The following is a 22324-nucleotide window of genomic DNA, read 5'->3' on the forward strand; positions in this document are numbered from 1 at the left end:
GCACCAGATTTAACTTAACTGTCACAAGGCACTGGGACAGATATCTACAGTCATAATAATATTATAGTACAAAACAGACTGTAAACCTATCATAGTTAGGGTTGTTCCACCTCCTGTTTCTCATGCTTTCAAATTGCTCTCAGGTCAGAGAAGAAATCTCTCATCTAGTGCTGCTGTTAGATAAGTGTTCAATGCTCTTCCCTATTTAGATAAAAAGGTTATATAATGCAATTATTAAATAGTAATTGTTTAATATGAAAGCAACAGCTGGGACCAACACACTTAGACACACATCTCATGGAGATGAACCGCACATGAACATAAAAACATGAACACGATTGAATGAGCCTAATCATTTTATTGCTTAGTTGTGTGATTTAGCATAGTTTCACCGACAGGTGAAAAAAAACAGAAGAAAAGTTGTTAGTCTTTCTTGATTACAGCAGATGGTTCTCCTCTTGGAAAAAAAGCTCAATTTATCTTTCTGATTTATCTTACTGCTGTTTCTGTTGATCAAATCAGCCAAGTGCTTATTTTACCATGTATGGACAGGCCCCCAGTGGACGGCTTACGCAACATTTACGTCAGACTCTAACCTGATTTTGGCCTAGTTATGCACACAGGTGGACTGTTCTGGAACAGGTTCATAGGTACTTTCTCCACTCCACTACTAAGACTCCGATGTGTAGATAAAACCTTATGCAAAGTAGAATTATGTTAACGTATTTCAGCAGTTAAGAGATCATGGGTGTCTTCATGTCCACTAACACTGACTAGTGACCGGTTCTTTGTTTTGATGGATTTCCTGCATCCACCAGACTTAGAGAAATAGAGCTCCAACCCAGTAAAATCACCACAGCCTCATAATGCCTTATTCTTTTTTCAGTCACTGTGTGTGGAGCAACTCCAGCTTCTTGAAGAGTAGCATCTCTTTAGTCCCTCAGTTGCAGTTAAACTTGATGACAGGCAGGTTTTCAATTAAACTACAAGTGAACTCTGCAGTATGTAAATTCTACACAGGAGCGCTTTCATTTCTGACGCATTAGGAAAAATAGTTTGATCTAAAGGAAACTGTTCTGGATATACTGTGTGGGTGACATGCAAAGGAATTAGCTTGGTTGTTATTTGCATGGCAAAAGGATACCAGAGGTTATCAAGCGGATGATGTCATCTAGTTCAGAAAGCTACAGGACCAATAAGTAAAAAGAACTGGCAGGTCAGGCCCAAGAGCAAAAACTTAAAAACTCCAAAACTTTAAAACAGGAGAAGATTTTACTAATCAACGTCTTTTTACCACTTGCTCGTGAAAAATAAAATCTGTGCTTCTCACTGTTATCAATGCCATTTGTCGCTATTTAAAACCGTCTGCCATCCTTTGTGCATATGGTATCAAAGATCCATAAAATACTCCTCTGTTTTCCAGCTTTTGGCAAATAATTAGATGTGATTAGATTTCATAGCCTCCTAATGATATATCCCTATTTAATCCCATTCACACAAGTCAACAACTTTACCTTGAGTTTATTTAGGTTCAATATCAGTTATAAAAACATAGATATTGGTTGGATCAGATTAAGGAAATGTCTGTTTGAGTGAAAGGGATGACCTCATGTTTTATCTGGTTTTGTTCCTGCTGTATTGTAATAACACATTTCAGCTGTCATAACATATTTACTTTACTACTTACTACTAAAATGTTATGACTAACATATTTCCTGCCATGAACTTTAATATAATTTGCATCCCCACAGAAATCACAATGCTCCGCCTGTAAAACACCTTATCAACACACCATGCCTGAGTTAACAGTAGCCAGTGGAGTTTCCCTACATATCAGTTTTAAAACCACAACACAGAGGAAGGAACTCCTCCATTGTGGTCAGGACGTCTCTCACCACAAGGTCTGAATTCAAACTAGGAGCTGCCAAATGTGGAGTTAAAAAGAAAATAATCAATGGAGGAGCAAATCCAAGATGTAAAACAGAAGCAAAACATCTGCCATCTTACTCACTACAGAGTAAAGGCATTAAAGTTAAACCTTAAATACCCATTTGGTGTTGAAATAACACAAGGTCTGACATTGAGAAGATGCATGAGAGACGAAAGAATCTCAAGTCATAGGAAAGTTGTAACGTCCTAAAGTAAAGTCAAAGTATTAAACCAAGTACTCCAACTATACATTACTAACACCACATTTGCACATCTGGCCTTTGTCTTCAGTGTGAAAGAACACATTTTCTGCTATTTATTCCCAGGTCAAATGACTTTGCAGTAGTGATGGGTTGTTTTTTTCTCTGTGAATTACATCTCCAATCAACAGTAATGGAAACATTACCCTGGACAAACCATTTTTTTCTACTCTGATGCTGAAACTTTTTGCCATCTCAACCACAAAGTCCATTCATCTCCATTCCAACACCCCTCACACACACATAAAAAATAGCTATTGAAAAATGCTAATTTTCATGTAAACTATTCTAGACCCACAACTTTGCTGTAAATGTAGCTAAAACAAACTTTGCATAAGCAAATCCCATAAGCACTTAGCCGGCCACCACTTCAACATGTGTTTGTGTAACTGCTGATGTGTAACTGCTGATAAAACAGACTACACAACTTGACTTGAACAAGTAAGAAACCAACAACAACACATGGCCGCACTTCAAGATCTGGCATCTACAACCTGAAATCAACATCTTCAGCTGTTAGAATTGAGTGTAATCAAATGATGTTTACCTTTTGGGGTTATTTATCCAAATTTACTGAGACACATATGGCTTATAGACATCACCTTAGCATAAATAAACAGCTGTCAGAAGTGAACTCATACATTCAGTATACATACAGGTTACTTTTAGAATTCTTTTGACTTTTTGTCAATAGAAAAACTGGCACCTTTTAAGGTAAATTCTTAAACAACATTCTAATCTTATGAAATGTTTCCAGTTTTAACAAAAATTCAAAAGGTATTGTCTCATTCTGGAAGTTAAGCATAATTTAATGTTGCAATCATAAAATGCTGCAACAAAAAGCACAATATTTCCTGCAGTCACTACAGGCAGAAGGAGGAGACCATTTTAAGGTCAGAAATCAGCCCAAAGCCATCAGATGTGTGACTGTGATTCAAACAGCACTTTAAGCTAATAAAAAGGATCCGGTATGAAACTATGAACCCCAACTGGCGCACATCAACGCAAGCTAAGAAAACCACTTTACAGCCCGGAATGAAAGACAAGATATGGTCTAATGACGAAGTTAAGCATACAAGTTTAGGGAGACAGTCATTAAGACAAACCACAGAAGCACCAACAGATGCTGTTTCCAACAAGATGAAATAAGGAAGCAAAAATAGCAGACAAAACATGAGCTTTTTTTTTTTAAAGAAAGAGGTGCTTTATTGCCAAAGCACTTTCCTTGTGGGTGTGTCAAGAGAACCAGCACACAAACAGTCTTTGAGAAGTTGTAACAGCAAGTCAATTCTTTAAAGTTTTGCAGGACAAAAAGCAGTTTCTTATTAGAGCAACTAATAAATGGCATTTATGAATTTGAATCTGAATTAAGAAATGACTCCAATTGTATTTCCACAGCATAGCAACATCATGCAGCTAAAGGAAATCTGCAGATGGAATAATTTTGGTTTTCTGGAAGTATTTTGTGTTGTTTTGCAGGATTGTACTAAGTTATATAAGCCATTCTAAGTCCAGACCTGAAAATCCAGAGCATAAAGTCACACAGAGTGGAGAATGAGTGTGATGTCTGTGAAATGCATTCCAAAAGCAGTTTGATTCAATAATGAGTGATGATATCCATCCGATAAACTGTGTAAGAAAAGCAGCTGGGCAGATTTTTTTTTCCACTTTTCAATTTTTAGCAAACAACATGCCAGACCCTATATAAACCCTTTCCAGTTAAGAGAACCAGCATCCCTCTGCAAGAGGAAAATCAAGAATACAGTGCAGGTCCAATACAGACTGCATGCATCATAACTGGCACATTCCAACATTATTCATGAATATAATTCCAAGGTTTGTGGCTCATGACATTGGCCCCTGAGGAGGCAGACTCCGGTCAGATTTCTAATGGCAGAATCTAGCTCTCAGGTCATGTTCCCTTTCATCATACTCACCACTGCATATTATTTTTCACTTATCCAAAGCACATACATGACAAACAGTGTAACAGCAATCAGGTTAAAACATTAACAATAAACAACGAAATCAGAAGTTGCCCCACTTCCATTTTTTTTAATCACTTCACTCTGGTGTTTCTACTATAACACAATTATAGAAGAGAAGAGAATAGAAGTACTTAGTACTTATTTGATCATTAAATATGTGTTTTGTTTTTTAAAATAGGTCACTAGTCTCATACCTTGGATTTATATTCATTCCCAAGAGACAAAAAAAGAAAGAAAGGAAAAAAATGTAAGCAAGCCATTGAAACTGGGTCAGACAATTTCAAGGAATTACTCCTGACAGAATTTGGTAAGACTAGTAAAGTAAAACCAAACATTATACTTAAATTTGTCAGTGTCACTGTAAAACGGTTTCTCCTGAGAGTACAAAAGGAGTGTCCTACCTTAAAATAATTTTTATAAATTTCAAAATAAAATCAACTATTCAAGCATTTGATTCAAATGTATTAAAAGCATGGATTCATTATTTACAAAGACTGAATTTATTTACTATATAACAGTGATTAACTACAAATTGGAACTGAGCCTATTCCTTAACAGATTGCACGCTTAGTGTAATTTCCAACTGATCCATCCATAGTAATTTAACAATGAGAAGTGGGTCAGGCCAGTGGATCAAAAGCCAGTACAGTGCAGAAGGCATGACCTACGCAGGGATTCCTGGTTTAGGTTAACAAGCAAGGTGGACGGGAAAAATCTGTTGTCTAGACAACCAGGTGACTAATATGGCTTCAATAAGCCAAATTTACAGAGCAAAGGTTTGCTCTCAATTTATACTGTATTTTCCCGTGCTGGTTAAATCTAAATGTCACTTTAATTTTCCAGTTACAGAGAAAAACACCCACTTAAAGACAAAGACAATTGGCAGGGCTGCATCACAAACCAACAATTGATATGCTTCATTACACTCAGCAAAGCATAATGACAGCAGACATTAAGAGGTGGGGATGATATTAGTCCTCCACAGAGGCTTACATGTAGATGAGACATAAGCCTGTCACAGTGCCCTAATCAAGTACAATCTGTAATGGCAGAATTTTATCACCATCATCATCATCATCATCTGTGACCAGTGAAGGAAAAAAGTCATGGTCACTGTGTCTTCTTGTGGTAAGGATGTCTGAATGGATTTGCATTCAGACATCTTCCCTCTTCTCTTGATGCCAGGAACATTTTGTCCCTGGAGCACAAAATATTCATTTGTCAGTTGGCGCTGGGATACACAGAGCTGATGAAGGACACTGTTTACCTATTGTGCATAGCAAGCTATGGTGACTAAGAGGATTCAGCTGCTCTGGCCCCTCTTTTACACACATGGCACTGGACAGATGACACTGAAAAAAGACTAGGAACTTTAATTTGTTCCCTTATGAATATTTTTTCCACTTTCTCCAGTCTGCTCATAAAGCAGCAGTTTTACTGGACCCTCGAAAGTTGTGTGAGTGGCAATAAGTAGCAGAGGTTTTTACTAAATACCTTTGTGCAGCCTTAAAATCCGTGCACAGCAATTATGTTTTCATCCGTTTATCTGCGAATGCTCAGATATGTGTGCAAAGCTGTTTCCTGTCGTGGATGAAAAGAATGTTAGGCTGGACCTGAGGCACAACATGTAAGTGGAAGCATGAGGAGCTTCCTGTCCCACTGCAGAACAACAGTGGAGCGGGAGAGGGCAGAGGCTGAAGCAATGCCTGTCGTCGCAGCTGTATAATGTTACGCCCATCATGAAGATTTGTGGAGAATTCCAGTGCAAAAACAGATACACAACGAAATACAGACAAATGTGGCTGAAGCAGAGACTAAAAATAGAGCCCAAAACAGAGTATGTAGGTCAGCCAAGGAGTAAGACCACCGCTACTAATATTAAACAACAAAACACGCAAACACTGGACTCACTCCTGACCTGGGTTGAGTCAGCAAACAAATATGATAAAGGAGGAGCCAGGTTTGGCTTTATATGAACAAAAGTGAGCCGTATTTAAGTGTCAGTAGCCACCGGACCTGACAGAAGCTCGACCAACAGGGACAGGATGTGACAGAATTTGAATCCATGAAAAGTTCCAATTGATCCATGTCAAATATCGTCGTTCGTAAACGTCCAATGTGTGGCCACACACCACGCGTGTGCTTTATCTGTAAAACACATGCCCTGCCAACAGATGGTATTCAGCATCTGGGCGGTTTTAGAGAAATAGAAAGTGTTTCCAGTCTCGCCTGGTAGCCGTGTGGCTAGGCTAAGCGCAGAGCTATGTAGCATCAACATCATCACACACTGACGGCCTGGACACAAACCTCAGCTCCGCAGTTCAATCTACGAGCCGCCCGCCACCACACTTACCGGCTTTCTCCTGATCGTATCCCACCACAGTAAAATAGTCAGCCAATCTAGCCATGTCTGTTGCTTTTCCCGAGATATAGCAACACTATTCAGCATTTTTCCTTCTTCCAAAGCACAGCCATGTTTGACAGAAGGAGTGTCACTGCGCCTGCGTGCAGGAGCGGGATACATCCATGGGCGTGGGCCCTTCAGTTTACAAATACAGCACTGTGTCCCAACAGAGGCTCTTTTTGGCCCTAAAGCACAGGCCCGTTTTTATGTTGAAGGCAGCCAAACAGACAGCCACCGAGCTACAATAATACTTCATGTTACTGCTGGAAATACGCTGATAACTACAACAGGAAATCCACAACATTCCTGGATTTGCTGAAGGCTTCTTGGGGCTTTTCTTCCTGAATGCTGCATAATGCTGTTAAATATGAATGAAAACTTCAGAAACACATCAATGTAAATCAGCAGGGATATGCTTTTATTTATAGGTTCCATATGGTTATCGATTTATTGCAAACATTTCGGGACACTGAGCTTAAAACCTATTGTAACTGCAAACCAGCCACTAGCCAAGCCAGTCCCCTGGAATACTACAGAAAAACAATGCTAGGAAGTTGTGATTCTTTTTTATTCTTAATATTACAATGCTGTGTATTTATGTGTGCTTTTCCCACAATTTCATTTAATCCTTGAATTTTATGGCAAGTGCTGAAAAGTAACTTTTTCATGGTGCAATCACAGACATGTTTTTCTGTTTAAAATTGCCAAATATGCCTTGGGATACAATATGGGGGACAGGCTGAAGTACTGTGGTTATAATCATCAAAATACTGAATATTTATGAAAACAGGAAAAGCTGTCACAGGGTGGTATAGCACGTGGACATCACTGCTCTCTAGCAAATGTGTGAGAGACAGACACAAACCAACATCACTGTCAACAATAGCAGGAACACAGCAAGCAATTTCCTGTTTTTTCTTTTGTTTGTCTTACGCTTCATCTGTGTTTCTAATGTCTTTCTGTTTTCCCCACATATTGGTTTTGTTTTCTAGTAAAAGGCAGAGACAGTTGAAAGAGTTGATTCCATTTCAAAAATGTGAAGAAATACAGGCTGGGTGTTTTCATGATAACACTCAAGAGAGACAAGGAAGTCACGAGACCCCAAACAATACAACAGACGTTTTAATGCTTACTAAAACATTCTGAATAATTATGAATCATCTTTGTTACTTCGGGGTTAAAAACCTCTTTTTCCTGGCAAACATTTATTGCTCAGGTTTCCTGTCACACTTACCTGTCACACATAAACACTACAGCTACTTAACAGGACAAGGAAAAGATGTCTATATAAGGAGCCAAAAAGCCATCAGCAGACTTTTGTTGTCACGATTGCACCATCTCTTGTTATACAGCGGATTACTTGTATGCTGGAGCCAATTATCATTACAAAGTGCTTACAAAACATTTGCTGGTTTACAGCACATGTGTTTTCCATTTATGTATGTTTTGAGTTCAAAATATGACACCATGTGTGGAATGAGGTTGCATGAGATATAAATAAACTCTAGTAGGACTAATACAAAAAAGTATGAATCATAAGATTTAGGTATGCCTCAGAAGAATGTCCTGTGTTGAGTAAGCCTAAAACTGAGGCAACATTTTTTTCCACCTCAATGAAAACTGAAACAAAAATCAAAATTGAAAGTGTTACTAATTAAAAATGTTTCTCTTTTTTCCATAATGGAATTTCGTCACTAGTAAACCGAATGATTTCTCCTGAGATGTTGTACACTGACTGCGAGGGTGAGGGCGAGGGTTCGATTTGACATAATCTTTTCACATATATACTGTATATCTTAACTTGTTGTGAAGTTGTTAGACAATGCAGTATCTGAAACCATCTTCATAACTGATTATCCACATCTGCCTTATGAACCTCACTAACTCATCTGTTTTTCAGCCTTCTTTCTGGCTGTTTTTAGTTATTCAGTATCAACACACATGAACAGTCACATAACCTGGACTAACGTGAAGGGGTAACATCCTCAAAGACTACATTGTGTGTGTGTGTGTGTGCATTCCTAAAGCATAAAGTGAAGTCAGATAGCTTATACACTACAATAATTAAATTATTTTAAAAATGTCTCCGTCAATATTATTCATACATCCCAGATTACTGTTCAAGTTCATTTAGTGACTCTGGATTTATTTTCAAATAACTGTTAAATTCCATTTTCCATTAAATACAAATATTAATATAAATGACATGGTAAGTCCAGAGTCAAATATTTGCCTTGTACAAACAAATACAAATACTGTGTTTACAGATGGGCATATTTGCTATAGTTAATCAGTTACTCAATGCTCGTCTCATTCCACATCTCAGATTCAACATCCATTTTCAAGCCGTGACAGGGAGTGCCCTTAAAAGCAGACAGTGGAGACATTCCTTGAGTTTTATTTTGTTACAATTAGCCACATGAGCTGAAAGGACTATTAATAAAAACTACACCTAACTGAGTTCAAATATTACAAGATGAATATTTCTTTGTAAAGCAGTTAGCTGAGATGATCTTACTGGGACAGCAAGTTTTGTGTTTGACTTACACAACTGCTAACCACTTATATGTTGCCATTAGAAACACATAATAGGAATATTAGAGTAAACAGAGTAAAACAAACAACTTTTTATGTGAATTTTATGCTTAAGTGTGACATAGCTATTGTTATAACCTATTGAATTATGAAAACAGGTTTCAATGGCACCACTGCCTTTATTCATGCAACTCAAAAATTATATGCTTTTCTCATTTTTATGTTTAAAAATACTATTTTCTATTCTTTTGCATTGTACTGCATGAGCAGCATTAAGGCACTGGGTGGGGTGGGGGGGAGGATGAGAGACTTTGTGTCAGTGAGCCCCTCCCACCTCCTGTATGTATAAAGGCTCCCTGTCTGGTGTGGAGTAGCTATTAGCAGAGTGACACAGCTGCCTTACAGAACCAGTGGCAATTTCAAGAAACCTTTGGAGTACTCTTGTAGCTGCCTGAAAGAATAACAGCTTTCTCATACAACTGAACTGAAGAGCAAGAGGTATGTGCACTTTGTTCTGCTGTGTTCCCTGCTGATGGCTTTATCCATGCTTTTTTGAGGTCAGGGCACAAGTGTAGAGAGGACAGGTTATCTGCCTGGTTATATAAGCAGTTCAGCTCTTAATGTGTGCGTCTGTTAAGGAGTTGCAGTCAAGGTGAAAAGCATCCAAGAGGCATTGCATCATGAAATGTTTTTAGCTGCAAGTTATTTTGCTGTGTTTGTTTGATTCAATCAATTAGTTGAATACATTTTTGTTTGACTTGTGAACTGAGCCTATTTTGGAGCCCTTATTGATAGACCGTGTCCTTGCATTACTGGCCAGGGGCCCAAAGTATGGTTGTAGGTTTACTTAACTGAGCAAAATCTGACCTTATCTTAACTTTTTAAATAAATGAATGATGTGCAAATAACTTGGCTTTTGGACTTTTGTGTCAGCAAGCAAAATTGCAGCACAGTAATGTAGGAGGCAGTTTTACAGAGATAGAGTGATTTTATGTAGTTAAATATTAATTTTTTAGCCTAAATAACTTAGTAATCAAATGTTTTCTTTACTCTCCACAGGAGTCAAAATGAAACCCACGTTCCAGTCCTTTCTCTATTGCTGTCTGCTGGCAACAGTAGCACACTGTGTGGAACTTGAAGTGAATCCAGAGTTGAAAAAAAGGTGAGTTATTCATTTAGTAATGAAAATGTTTTCATTTGATACAAGCTCTGATATTCCACCTGTCTACTGAATTACCTACATAAGATTAAGAGAGTTTTTTTTTCTCTTCCCCCACAGGCTAAGCATGTGGCTTGGGAGCAGACTGAGACGGGATCTTGCAAGTGTATCAGTAGGGAAGACAGCAGAGTCTGAGCAGATTGTCAGACCAGAGGACATCAGGGATACTTTGCTGCCGCATTCCAGGTAGGAAACAAATCACTACAAACTGTCTTCACTCGATCACACATTTTAAAAGAGCATATTTAACCAGGAATGAACAGCTTGGATTAATATTCTCACCTTTTTTTCTCCAGCACTGACATCAATGTCCGAACCAAAAGGTCTAAAGGTTCAGCCAACCAGTCAAGGAGACAGGGTTGTTCACTGGGCACCTGCACAGTGCACGACCTGGCACACCGTCTGCACCAGCTCAGCAACAAGCTAACAATCGGGCATGCCCCTATTGACAAGATCAGCCCACAGGGATATGGCCGGAGGCGCCGCTCTCTTCCAGCGCGCAGAGTCACACTGAGGCTAGAACAGGGCAGGCTGAGGCCCGTGTGGAGCACCAGTGTCTCACAAGTTCACAAGCTTGAGGCTCTCCTCAGACAGACCTGAACGGACTTTGCAAGAGGAGTTGGGAACAAAAGTGAGGGAGTTGCTCAGAGTTGGAGTCCGTTCTACTCTGTTCTAAAATTCTCCAAATGCCTCAGACTCCTGCCAAGTATTCTCCAGCACATTTGTTTCAGGCATCAGGACTGAGTCAGAGCAAGACTGGTTGCAGCTGAGTTAAAAGCTGAGACTTTGCAGCTCCGAAATGTAGAGCTCAACAACTGCAGCTGGCTTACAGACACTGGATGGCAAACTACAGGTGCTGCTTTCTGCTAGGCAGAGGGAAAGGAAGAGCGCAAATACCTGGCAAAGTGAACATATCCTCTGGCATATAGACGGAACACTCTTGGACTTTACACACACTTATTCCTCAAGGCCAGGACTTCGATAAGTGCTATCCTCTAAGGATTATACCACCATGTTCCATCAAACTGTCCGTACTTGTCTGCACTTTTCCATTATGGACTTAGTCACATGACTTATCAGGAAAAGACATCATCACAATGCCATACAGGAAGATAGGCTACAGAGCTCTGAAGCGCTCAGTTTATATCAAGTTTTGGACACTGTAATAAGGGAAATGCCTTAGATTCTGTGAGATATGTGCCAATCCACAATGGATTGAAATATACTTGAAAATGTTATTGTTGTACAAAAACATGTGCAATCTATATTTGTTTTTTTTTAATGCAGGTATATGTATATATGAATTCCTTTATTTAAATATTATATAGAGGTTACAGTAAAGTACTTATGCAGATAGAACTATTTTTGTACAGGAAGAAATATATATGGGCATTTTAGCTAATTGTCATTATTCTTTTACAAACTGTGGTAACAAGAATGTCTGTTTTATAGTTATATATTATATATTTGTAAATGTGTTCTATTTTATTTGTGTTGAAGCAATAACAATGTCATTTAATAAACATTTTGCATACAAAATCAAGACCTTGTTTGGACCTCCTTTGCTACATGACTCTTGTAAATTGAAAGTGGCATTCTATTGTCTGGGGAGGGGACAGGGCTACAGCAAGACACAGACCACCTGGTCTCTTTTAAGTGATTACAGGTTCTCATTAGAGCCTCATTCCCGCAGTCATGACCCCCCTTCTATACCTTCACCCCAGCCTGAAAAAAGGGCAGACAGGGTACCAGGCACATTCCTTCTAGGTTCAGCTCATATTCGTTGGCCACACCACAGAGCAGCCCTGAAGACATCAGAGGAGACTAAGGCCTTAGCTCCATCTGTATTCAATAGTAGATGGTTAAGACACAAGAAGGCTGATGTGGGGGTTCCAGTCTAACATTCCTGTGAGAGCATCACAATGCACTGATCAAAACCTGCATTCAAGCCTGAACAGCACTTCAGGTCTCTCCACTTGACCTTTTTTTTCCACATTTTCAGGAAGTTTATATTACACCACCCAAGATATAAATAGTTATAGCTGCATTCATTTTGACTTTCTTTAAATACAAAGTAGTTCCCCAATTGTAAAGGGCAAAAGATGTCACTGCACTGTGGTAACTTTCTCATCACCCTTTCCAATAACAAATACATTTAAATACCTTGCAACACCCAGTATACATAAATTGTGGTCTGAAGACAAACACATTTGGAGTTAATATGGGCAAATACTAATGCATCTCGCATTCCTTACAGATAGTACAAACATCCATACGGCTAAAGGCTTTTGTGAAGCTTCAAAGTTTATGATTTTAAACTAGAAATTCAAAAAATCACCGGAAATGCCAATTACAGTTGAGTTGAGTTGTATTGCAGCAGGATTGGGAACAGGTTAAACAGGAGCAAAGTACAGGTCAAATCTGTGATTATGTGTTCTCTGTTGCCATCTAGAGACATTTGATGGGTAAGACTACAATATTTAGTTTTATTTATATATTATTTTGTTTGATTGGACAGCTTATTTTCATTTTCAAAACTACACCAAACCCTTGCTATTTCTTTTCTTCGTTTGCATAAAGGCAATTATAATCAGATAAAGAATCTAATATTAGGATTAGAATCCTAATCTAGAATCCAAGATTAGGATCTTGGGGGTTCAAAATATAAATCAAATACTGATTTGTATTTTTATATCTATTGCTGAAGCATAGTTTGGGATCAATTTAATTTGCAGAACACACAGGAACTTTAAAAACATCTGCAAAATGACTAAGTGGCACAAGGCCATTAACACATATGAAAAGCAATGCAAAAACAATGCACATATGCCATCTAGTGGTTAATCTAAACATACAATAAAATGTGTATTTAGATTTTACATCATAATGGATTTTTCTTTAAAAAAAATGTTACAGTACTGTAAAATTTTTCTAAAAATAGAGGGAATGGATCTACTGTCTAACTATGTGTCTAACAGTGTCACTCCTTCAGTAAGCCAATCAACTGGTGACGCCAGTGATGTGGTTATACAGGGGTTGGTTTTTTTTGTGAGGGCCACATAGACTTCCATAAGTGACGCAAAGGGCCAGTTTTACTGCTTACTCCTGCTTACTAGTCGCACAGCATTTTTAAAGTGTACACAATCACAGCACGACCGTGTCTCTCCGAAGAGTAGATGGGTGGATAATCCACGGGCCGCAATGAAGTAACAGGCCATACTTTGTCCAGCTCTGAGTTGTAGCATTAGCAAATTGTTATCGTGTTAATTTAGTATAGTGTCAAGTGGTAAAAAATAATACCAGTACCACTTACTGTGTGTTAAGATGTAGGTTTTGTGTTTTTTCCTATTTTTTCCATTATTTTAGGCTTACGATTTTCTAAGAAATCTCTATCCACTTTAACTTTGCATGAAACGAATAACAAACTTTGCAGAGGAGAGGAAAGGAGAGGAGACAGATGAATACTCCCTCTGTTGTCATTTAAAAAGATATAGGTCCACACTAAAGTGTCAGTTGTCTAAAGCTAATTCTAAAAGTAACCTGATAACCTGAGCTGAGAGGATTAGCCTTATAATCTCAGGCTAAATCAGGGACCCCCTGCTGCTTCACACCACAGTAGTACATCTGGCTACTCTTCTGGCATGTTTTAGAGCTCTACACAGACTTGATGTCACCTCTAGTACAAACTCCTTTGCAAACTACACAGAATACATAATATAATAATAATGATATTATATTATATTAGATAATAATGGAAGACTTACTCTTGCCTACTCCAGAAGGCAAATACAGACAGAGAACTGGGTTGTACTCCTTGCCTGACCTGCAAAGAAACAAAGAACCTACAGTAAACATAATCATACAGTGAAGAAGGGAAACATTACTACTGCAACCATTATGAAGACCAACTAAAATAGGACAATAATAGCAGATAATATCAGACTTTAGCATTTGATTAGCACTGTTCTTGTGCTGAGGTGTGGCAAAGAAAGAGTTAAGGATGGAGTGATGTGCACTGTGGGGTGGTGGATGAGAAATCCTATACTCTCTCCACAACAAGATCACAGCATGACTTGGACATTTCTCTGAGGACTCTTGTGCAATTTACACTCCACAGACAGCAGAGACCAAGGAGGTGAGTGGATGTATTTGACATTAGAAGGGAAACATGTCTTCTAAGTGTACAAATATCAAAATCTTTGATTGTTATTATACAGAATATTTTATCTTGTAACTACTTCATGAGTATCCATTCAAATCCTATTAATCTGTGTAAGAGACTTCCTGGAAACGTATCTGACAAGTATTAGAGAAAGGCTGCAGGAGAGGCGTGCATGAGCGAGTTCTCTTCTTTGTTTTGGTCGTTATTCTTCTCCAGGCTCTGTCCACTGAGAAAGATGAGAAGAGGAGACACACCTCTCTTAAAACAGCAGTCAAGTCCCTGCTTGGGAAAGAGTGAGCATCTTTCTTTCCCTCTCTCATCACTATCTCTCTGTAAAGTGGTAAATGGTTTTCTCTCATCTTTGTTGACCTCTCTCTCAGATAGGACTTTGACAAAGAGCCAACTCGAGGTGCTCTGCCAAAGGCAGCAGTGAGGTGTCTGTGAAAAGTTAAAAAAACAGACAAGATAATAGTGAGCGGGGGCTGAGATAAGGCTGAGTGGTCCTGTAATGGCTTCATGAAGGCTCCTATGGTACTTGTGGGAAATAATAAATGATGATCCTTATTCTCCAAAGTAACCATAGAGATGATATATGGTCAACTTCAAGTTTCCACACTACAGTGCACTCACACCCATATTAGCACAGTCCAGAGTGAGCACCATTAGGATACTTCCTACAGAAGTGCCTAATCATGTTTACAGCAGATCTTCACTGTGATAATGTTTCTTAGCGGATCTTATTCCTAAATCAGAAACTCTGGCACCTACTGCTTAACAATATGATGTCATGGGGTAGAGCTGGGGACTCAGAAAACCTTTTAACCGAATGTTTCTAGACTTTTGTGTCTCATGTTACAATGTTTTGGTATTATGAAGATAACTTAGCCATCAAAAGGAAATGAACAGAAATTAATGTTTTACAGCAACCATAAAAAGCAAAACAATACATACATAAGGCCTCAAATTACATGTAAGCCTTTAAGTAATGTATCTGTTTTCTGTTTCTGCAATACTGTGGTTTCACCTATGGACAACTGACATAACATGTGCAAATGGAAACCTGCCAAATGTTTCCACATTATATTTTGATTCAGAAAAAGACGGGGTTAATCTAGCTCTTCTGTTACCTGGCTACAGTATGTACAGACAGTCATACGAAAGCAACAGGTAACAAAATTTAGAGGTTTACCATTTGAAAACTCTAAACACAGTAGAATTTTCAGATAACGCAAGCACTTAAAATAGAACCAGATCTGTGATGACTACCTGGTCATGATCCCTCCTAGCCACTTAAGTGGTTCAGAGTTGCTTTAAGTGTCTCCTGCTCTGTGTGTGTACACTGTACAGTATGTAGGTCAGTAGCACGGCCCTGTGTGTTTCAAAGAGAGGGAGAAATAGAGAAACAGGCTCTGTGTACTCTGACTGAGGCCCTCTCTTTGTTGGTCGCCAGTTTTGACATATTCTCAGGATTAGCAGCTCTGTCAACATGATGCCGCTGGCTCCTTAAAATAGAGAGATGGTGCAGTCAGGAAGACTAGTTGTGTCCCACCACTGTAGACAGATTGCAGGCAGAATCACTTCTTTTAATATTTGCCATGCTTCTTGGAGTCCATCTTCAGAAGACAACAGCCCTAAATATGACTACGAGCAACAATGAAGGTAAGTGCAACAGGCTAAATGGTTGTGAAGGCAGTTCTGTGCATCAGTCCACATTTAATATAATTTAAGACACATAAAAACAAAGGCTGAGCTTTCATTCTAAATGAAAAAAAATAAATACATTTTTGTAAAGTTATTGTAAAGTGGATTTTAAGCATTTAAGCTAATATATTAAGTTCACTATGAATGAAAACATGTCCACCTCAGCGGCCATTTTTGCAGCCATTACGCCTGGTCATGATTGTCATGGTTAACTTAACACTATACTTTAGATTAGCAATATGAAATATGAAATAAAATATTCTTAAAAAAAGCTCTATACCACCTGTTTTCAGCCACAAGAGGTGTCCGAGATAAAGAACAGACTTAGCAAAGTGGATGTAAAAAAAAAAAAAAGGTGAGCAGCTAGCAACAAAAAAGTAGAACTACACCTGGCTAACGTTAGCTAGGAGTAAAACTAAGCTAACGAACTTGCGGTCAAACGTTAAAGCTGCTACTTAAGTACGTACAGACGTATGTGCTGCGACTGTAGTTAAGTATCTTCTTCTTTTAGGAGTTTAGCTGGCGGTTGGCAACCAATTTAAGGCAGTTAAGTATTAACTACGTTTACGTATATATTAGTGGTATTCTTATATAAGTAATACTAAGTGTCAGTACGTGACCCACCGTTGTTGCTGCTGCTGGAGGTGTTTGCTAGCTCAGGCTTCAAACACCGACAGATGGATCTGAGGCGTCACGTACACGGAGACTAAGAACGGAACTAAAAGAAAACTAAATCACGCTCATGGGTGAGCTGTTTACTTACATACTGCTGATAGTGCTACAGTTGAAAATAATTTTTAACAATGTGTGTTTATAAGCGTATCCTGCAGTTTTTGTGCCTTACTTCAGAAAGTATAGTGAACCATCTCTACTGTGTGTTCAGTGTGCCTGTGGCGCTGTAAAGGTGCACGGCAGCGGTGATGCACAGCTGCTGTCAGGATGGTGTTGTGTGTCTGGAATGATAAGCTTCTTGGAAGGACCCTGGCAGAGCAGAAACTGGTTTAGATTACACCATGCACCATCATGGCCTTTTTCTGTTGTTGCAGAGATCCAGTGACCAAACCTGTAGGCCTAACTTGTGTCAGTAGGCAACTAACTGCAAACACCATGCACTATGCAGGTTATCTCTTTGACACTGTATGTGATTCTGGTGAATGAGTGTAAACGGGTGGTTTAAATTATGCTTGATTGCACATCTCCTGAACTGAACTTCTGAAATAAGAAGATAGAAACGAATAACAAATGATGACAAATACATAGTTGGGCACATACACAATTTAATCACAAGAAAAGTTGTTGAATGTCCTGCTGCACACAAAACCACACACAGGTAGACTTTCTTATTTACAAAACAGCCCAAACCAGTCAGACCAAGCATCTTTCTGTTTTCTATGAATACATGTCACCTGTTATTTGACTGTAGCTTCTGCTTTCTTGCAGACATGCCTCGTCATTTTCCAAAAGTAACTCTGAGTGAGGCAGAGGAAGAGACGCAGCTGCTAGCAGAAAAGGTATATGCATCAGCATTAAAAGAAGAAGACAACAAGGATGCCTTGTCAATGTTCACCATGCCCGAGGACTGTCCGATTGGCCTGCAGCAAGCCAAGCATCATGAACTTCTTAAGGAGCTAGCAGAGCAACAGTCAGAAGAGAGTGCGAAGAGGTGAGCCGACACGGAATCACAGCTCACTGGGATTAAGTCACAAATGACAATCAAATGCTAATGGGTGTCTTTCAGGAAGAAAAGTTTGAAGATGATTCGTTCCCAGTCATTGTCTCTGCAGTTTCCAGTTAATTCAGACTGTACACGGTCAGTGGCAGTGACACCATTTCTGTCACCCAGCTCCACCTGCTCATCGGTGCCAGAAAACTGCCCTGATTACCAGAGGGTTACTATTAGTGGAGATTACTGTGCTGGAGTAAGTATTATAGCTTCATTATGTATATATTCATATTTCTTTTTAAATGCTCCTGTCTAACAAAACACAGAGAAATACCAAAGGACTTGGATAAGACTTAAGTTTTTCTGATTTATTCCCCACTCAGATCACCGTGGAAGACTACGAACAGGCAGCCAAAAGTCTCTTCAAGGCTTTGCTTATCCGAGACAAATACTCAAAGCTAGCCTATCACAGATTCTGCAGAACTACAAGCAAGTTCCTCCGCAGCGCTGAGAACACAAAATGGAGTGAAGAAGACGAGGTTCTGCCAGGTATGAACTGGACATATACTGTATATGTATTTGAAAAGATATGTATGACAGAAATAAGATCATGTTACGGCCTCCAGACATGTGCCCGTGCCCAGCTGAGGGGGAGGATCCGTACAGGATGGACAAAATCCCCGAGAACCTGAACTACACACTGCAGATGAAGGATGGGATAGTGCATGCGTACGATAATGTTGAGGCACTCAGACAAAACAGTCCCCATGACCTGCCTTACCCTGACTTGGAGACCTTTGCTATAGACCTCAGTCACGTGCTGGCAATGATTGCACATGGACCCACGTAAGTTACCAAAACAAATAGACTTTACAGCTTTGCATTTTTACACCATAATGTAGTTAACTACGCAACTTTTTCAGGAAGACCTACTGTCACCGAAGACTAAATTTCCTGTGTTCAAAGTTCTACCTCCATGAGATGCTAAATGAGATGGCTGAGCTTAAGGAACTGAAAAGTGTGCCTCACAGAGATTTCTACAACGTTAGGAAGGTTAGTATTCTACTTAAAGGTGCTGCTCTTACCTGTGTGGTAAACACGGGTACACAAATTAGAGAGAGTACATAGCATCCTGGTCTTTTTACGATAATCTTCACTGTCTCCCAGGTGGACACACATATTCATGCAGCTGCATGCATGTCTCAGAAACACCTCCTTACCTTCATCCAAAAAACATATAAGACTGATGCGGACCGTGTCGTTCTGGAAAAGGATGGACAAAAGATGACCCTCCAACAAGTTTTCCAGAGCCTCAACATGGACCCCTATGACCTTACTGTGGACTCTCTGGATGTACATGCTGTAAGAAAAGAAGAGATGTTTGTCTTACCAGTACTTTGTTATCTAACTGCTGTGGTTTTAAGACATTTGTTTTCAGAATAAAGGAAGAAACAACAGTGTAAAAAGTTGAATAATGTTCTGCTGTTTGCTGATTCTTCTTTATCTTATCAGGTAAACACCTGTACTTTGATGAGCAGTGATTATCTGTGGTTTCTTTGTGATTTCTAACATTCACAGGGGAGACAAACCTTCCATCGCTTTGACAAGTTCAATTCAAAGTACAACCCAGTGGGAGCCAATGAACTTAGAGAAATCTTCTTGAAAACGGACAACCTCATCGATGGAGAGTATTTTGCTCGTATCATAAAGGTATCATAGGATGTAGTCCTGTATTTTAAACCAGAACTGATGCAAAGACAGTTCAGCACATTCTGCCTCTCTCCTTCAAACAGGAGGTGGCCCATGACCTGGAGGAGAGTAAGTATCAGCATGCAGAGCCACGCCTGTCCATCTATGGCCGCTCCCCTGACGAGTGGGACAATCTGTCCAAGTGGTTCATTCACCACAAAGTGCACTCTCCAAACATGAGGTGGATTATTCAGGTGCCAAGAATATAGTAAGTACCCCATCAAACAAAAACAATAATTTAAAAACAGATTCTAATGTAAGCACATTGTATAAATCCTAAACCCTGTTATTATGTTTCAGTGACATTTTCAAGTCCAAGAAGCTGGTACCTAATTTTGCCAAAATGCTGGAGAACATCTTCCTACCTCTGTTCAAGGCCAGTGTTAATCCACAGGAGCACAAAGAACTTCACGTATTCCTCAAATATGTAAGGAGTTATTAGGGTTTAAATTATTATTATAATGTGAAAGCCATTTGGTAATTCTAACAAATGCTCCAGCAGAAAAAGACTTTAATGGGTTCCTCCTTCTTTTCTTCACATACAGGTGTCAGGCTTTGACAGTGTCGACGACGAGTCCAAACACAGTGATCACATGTTCTCTTTCAGGAGCCCAAAGCCGGAAAAGTGGACTGCAGATGACAACCCGCCCTACAGCTACTACATCTTCCACATGTATGCAAACATCATGGTGCTCAACAACCTTAGAAAGTAAGTGTTGTAAAGAGATATTTAAAAGCACAACAGAAGCGCAATGTATGATGAACAAACCTAAGGTCACAAAGATCTTGAAACTTTGATTATTTTTGAGTTAAGATGGGCACTCGTGCAACTGGAAAATTGAAAAAGGCTCCCAACAACTTCAGAATAGCAAGAACCAATATTTTCTTCCTTCTTAACACACACCCTGTTAAGATATTTCTGACTTGAATCCAGCATCTGACCTTCTTTGGATGTGACATTGTGTGTCCTCTATAGGGACCGTGGACTGAGCACTTTCCAGTTCCGTCCCCACTGTGGAGAAGCCGGATCAATCACTCATCTGGTCTCTGCCTTTCTCACCTCAGACAACATCTCACATGGACTCAACCTAAAGAAGGTACTTCAGACAGTTGGTCAAGAGGGTGATTTCTAAGTTACTGCACTGACTGTTTTGCTGTCGGCAGAATGCATGCGGATTAAAGAGCATTACAAGAGATAGCATGGAGATGTGTGGGCCCAGTCAAACAGCACTAGTATGTCAAGGTTTTTCCTATGTAATCTGCACCAGATAAAAAAAAGCAACGCCAATAATGAAATGAATGGTTTTTTTCCGTCTGACTGTTTTGTTGAAGTCTTTGCAGTTATAAAATATTTTTTCGGCTTGTTTGTTCAGATGTTCTAGCTTACACAACAACTGAAAATATGAGAACTATAGGCCAGGTGAGGGAAGTCAGCAGTTTTAAATTTCTGTTGGATGTTCAGTACAATATGTTCCAGAAGCAGCTCACTGGTATTATTCTGTAGCCCAGTTTACACAGTTATATTTGTGTCATGACGCAGCAAAATTCTCTTTCAATCCAACTCAATGTCTCTGCAGAGAAGCCTCAATATTGTGGTAAAAGGCCTAAACACTCAAATTCAGTAATATCTAATCAAGGTCATTATGGGGAGCAGTTAGTTAGGCCTTCCGCGCTTCCTTCAGTGCACAGTCTGTGTTTGACTCCCAGTACTGAATATATTTTTTCACACTCCCATCAGAGCCCCGTGCTGCAGTACCTGTACTACTTGGCCCAGGTGCCAATAGCCATGTCTCCACTCAGCAACAACAGCCTCTTCCTGGAGTACTCCAAAAATCCTCTCAGAGAGTTCCTGCACAAAGGTCTGTGTGTGTCCCTGTCCACAGATGACCCCATGCAGTTCCACTATACCAAGGTAAACATGCACGAGTATGATTAGGTGGATTCTGTCCAGCAGTGTAAATCATTTTTAAATAACCATGTCCTGATTGTAGGAACCACTGATGGAGGAGTACGCTATAGCAGCTCAGCTGTGGAAGCTCAGCACCTGTGATGTGTGTGAAATAGCCAGGAACAGTGTGCTGCAGAGTGGGTTGTCTCACCAGGTACCCTGACATCCTCTTTTTTTATTATCTTTTTATTGCTGCTATCTGTCTTTTAATGAGTTTGTTTCCAATTTATTTACCTATAGGAGAAAAAGCACTTCCTAGGAGTTAACTATCTGAAAGATGGACCAGAAGGCAACGATATCCGTCGGACCAATGTGGCCCAGATCCGTATGGCCTACAGACATGAGACGCTGTGCAATGAGCTGAGCTTCATGGTTGATGCAGTGAAGTATGAAGCCATAAATTCTCAGTGCGTGTAGAAATGACTGTTCTGCATCACACACAATCCAAGCATGCTGTACTCTCAGATTTCACCATTTACAGTACCTTTATACCCTGAATGATGAAGGCATCTTGGTTTTTGGTTCAAACAAACTCCACTGTGTATAAACAGTTGTACCTTACACTCAATTTGTGATAAGGGTATGTCATAGACACTTGAAATTTTTAGGTAGTGTATACACTGCATATCAGATACGAAGAACTTCAAATATCTGGGATAATAGAAAGGTTGTGTGTGTCTTTGAATTGCCATTTTATGGGAAGTTATTGATGAATTTGAAAAAAATAGTTAAAAAGTTTCATCTTTGAAATGGTTGTAGAAGTGTC

The 22324-nt window shown here is 39.4% G+C and overlaps 3 protein-coding genes across 9 annotated transcripts in view; 2 read left to right on the forward strand and 1 right to left on the reverse strand.

The window, feature by feature from the left end:
• sbf2 (SET binding factor 2) overlaps positions 1 to 6677 on the reverse strand; it is a 72644-nt gene extending 65967 nt beyond the window's left edge. For all 4 annotated transcript variants that reach the window (XM_028401141.1, XM_028401138.1, XM_028401139.1 and 1 more), the window contains exon 1: positions 6531 to 6677. In XM_028401141.1, coding sequence (XP_028256942.1) covers positions 6531 to 6585 — 55 coding nt within the window. In that variant the 5' untranslated portion in view covers positions 6586 to 6677. The remainder of the gene's footprint in view (positions 1 to 6530) is intronic.
• A 2818-nt stretch (positions 6678 to 9495) lies between these two features.
• On the forward strand, positions 9496 to 11878 carry adma (adrenomedullin a). Its single transcript, XM_028402012.1, has 4 exons — positions 9496 to 9614; positions 10176 to 10278; positions 10396 to 10521; positions 10632 to 11878. The coding sequence occupies exons 2-4, from the start codon at positions 10184 to 10186 to the stop codon at positions 10933 to 10935; spliced, it is 525 nt and encodes a 174-aa protein (XP_028257813.1). The 5' UTR covers positions 9496 to 9614; positions 10176 to 10183; the 3' UTR covers positions 10936 to 11878.
• Positions 11879 to 14405: 2527 nt separating this feature from the next.
• Positions 14406 to 22273, forward strand: ampd3a (adenosine monophosphate deaminase 3a). Of its 4 annotated transcripts, XM_028401470.1 has the most exons (16): positions 14406 to 14470; positions 14714 to 14790; positions 17639 to 17861; positions 17937 to 18117; positions 18245 to 18410; positions 18488 to 18707; positions 18785 to 18914; positions 19029 to 19223; positions 19440 to 19571; positions 19655 to 19818; positions 19911 to 20037; positions 20156 to 20319; positions 20587 to 20707; positions 21349 to 21522; positions 21602 to 21712; positions 21799 to 22273. In XM_028401470.1, the coding sequence occupies exons 2-16, from the start codon at positions 14733 to 14735 to the stop codon at positions 21973 to 21975; spliced, it is 2343 nt and encodes a 780-aa protein (XP_028257271.1). In that variant the 5' UTR covers positions 14406 to 14470; positions 14714 to 14732; the 3' UTR covers positions 21976 to 22273. The 4 variants fall into 4 exon arrangements, with proteins under 4 accessions (XP_028257271.1, XP_028257272.1, XP_028257269.1 ...); XM_028401471.1 differs by lacking the exon at positions 14714 to 14790 and having other exon boundaries at positions 14436 to 14470; XM_028401468.1 differs by lacking the exons at positions 14406 to 14470; positions 14714 to 14790 and adding an exon at positions 15882 to 16156.
• The last annotated feature ends 51 nt before the right edge of the window (positions 22274 to 22324 follow it).

The sequence above is a fragment of the Parambassis ranga genome, chromosome 3 (genome assembly GCF_900634625.1).
Source record: "Parambassis ranga chromosome 3, fParRan2.1, whole genome shotgun sequence".
NCBI lineage: Eukaryota > Metazoa > Chordata > Actinopteri > Ambassidae > Parambassis > Parambassis ranga.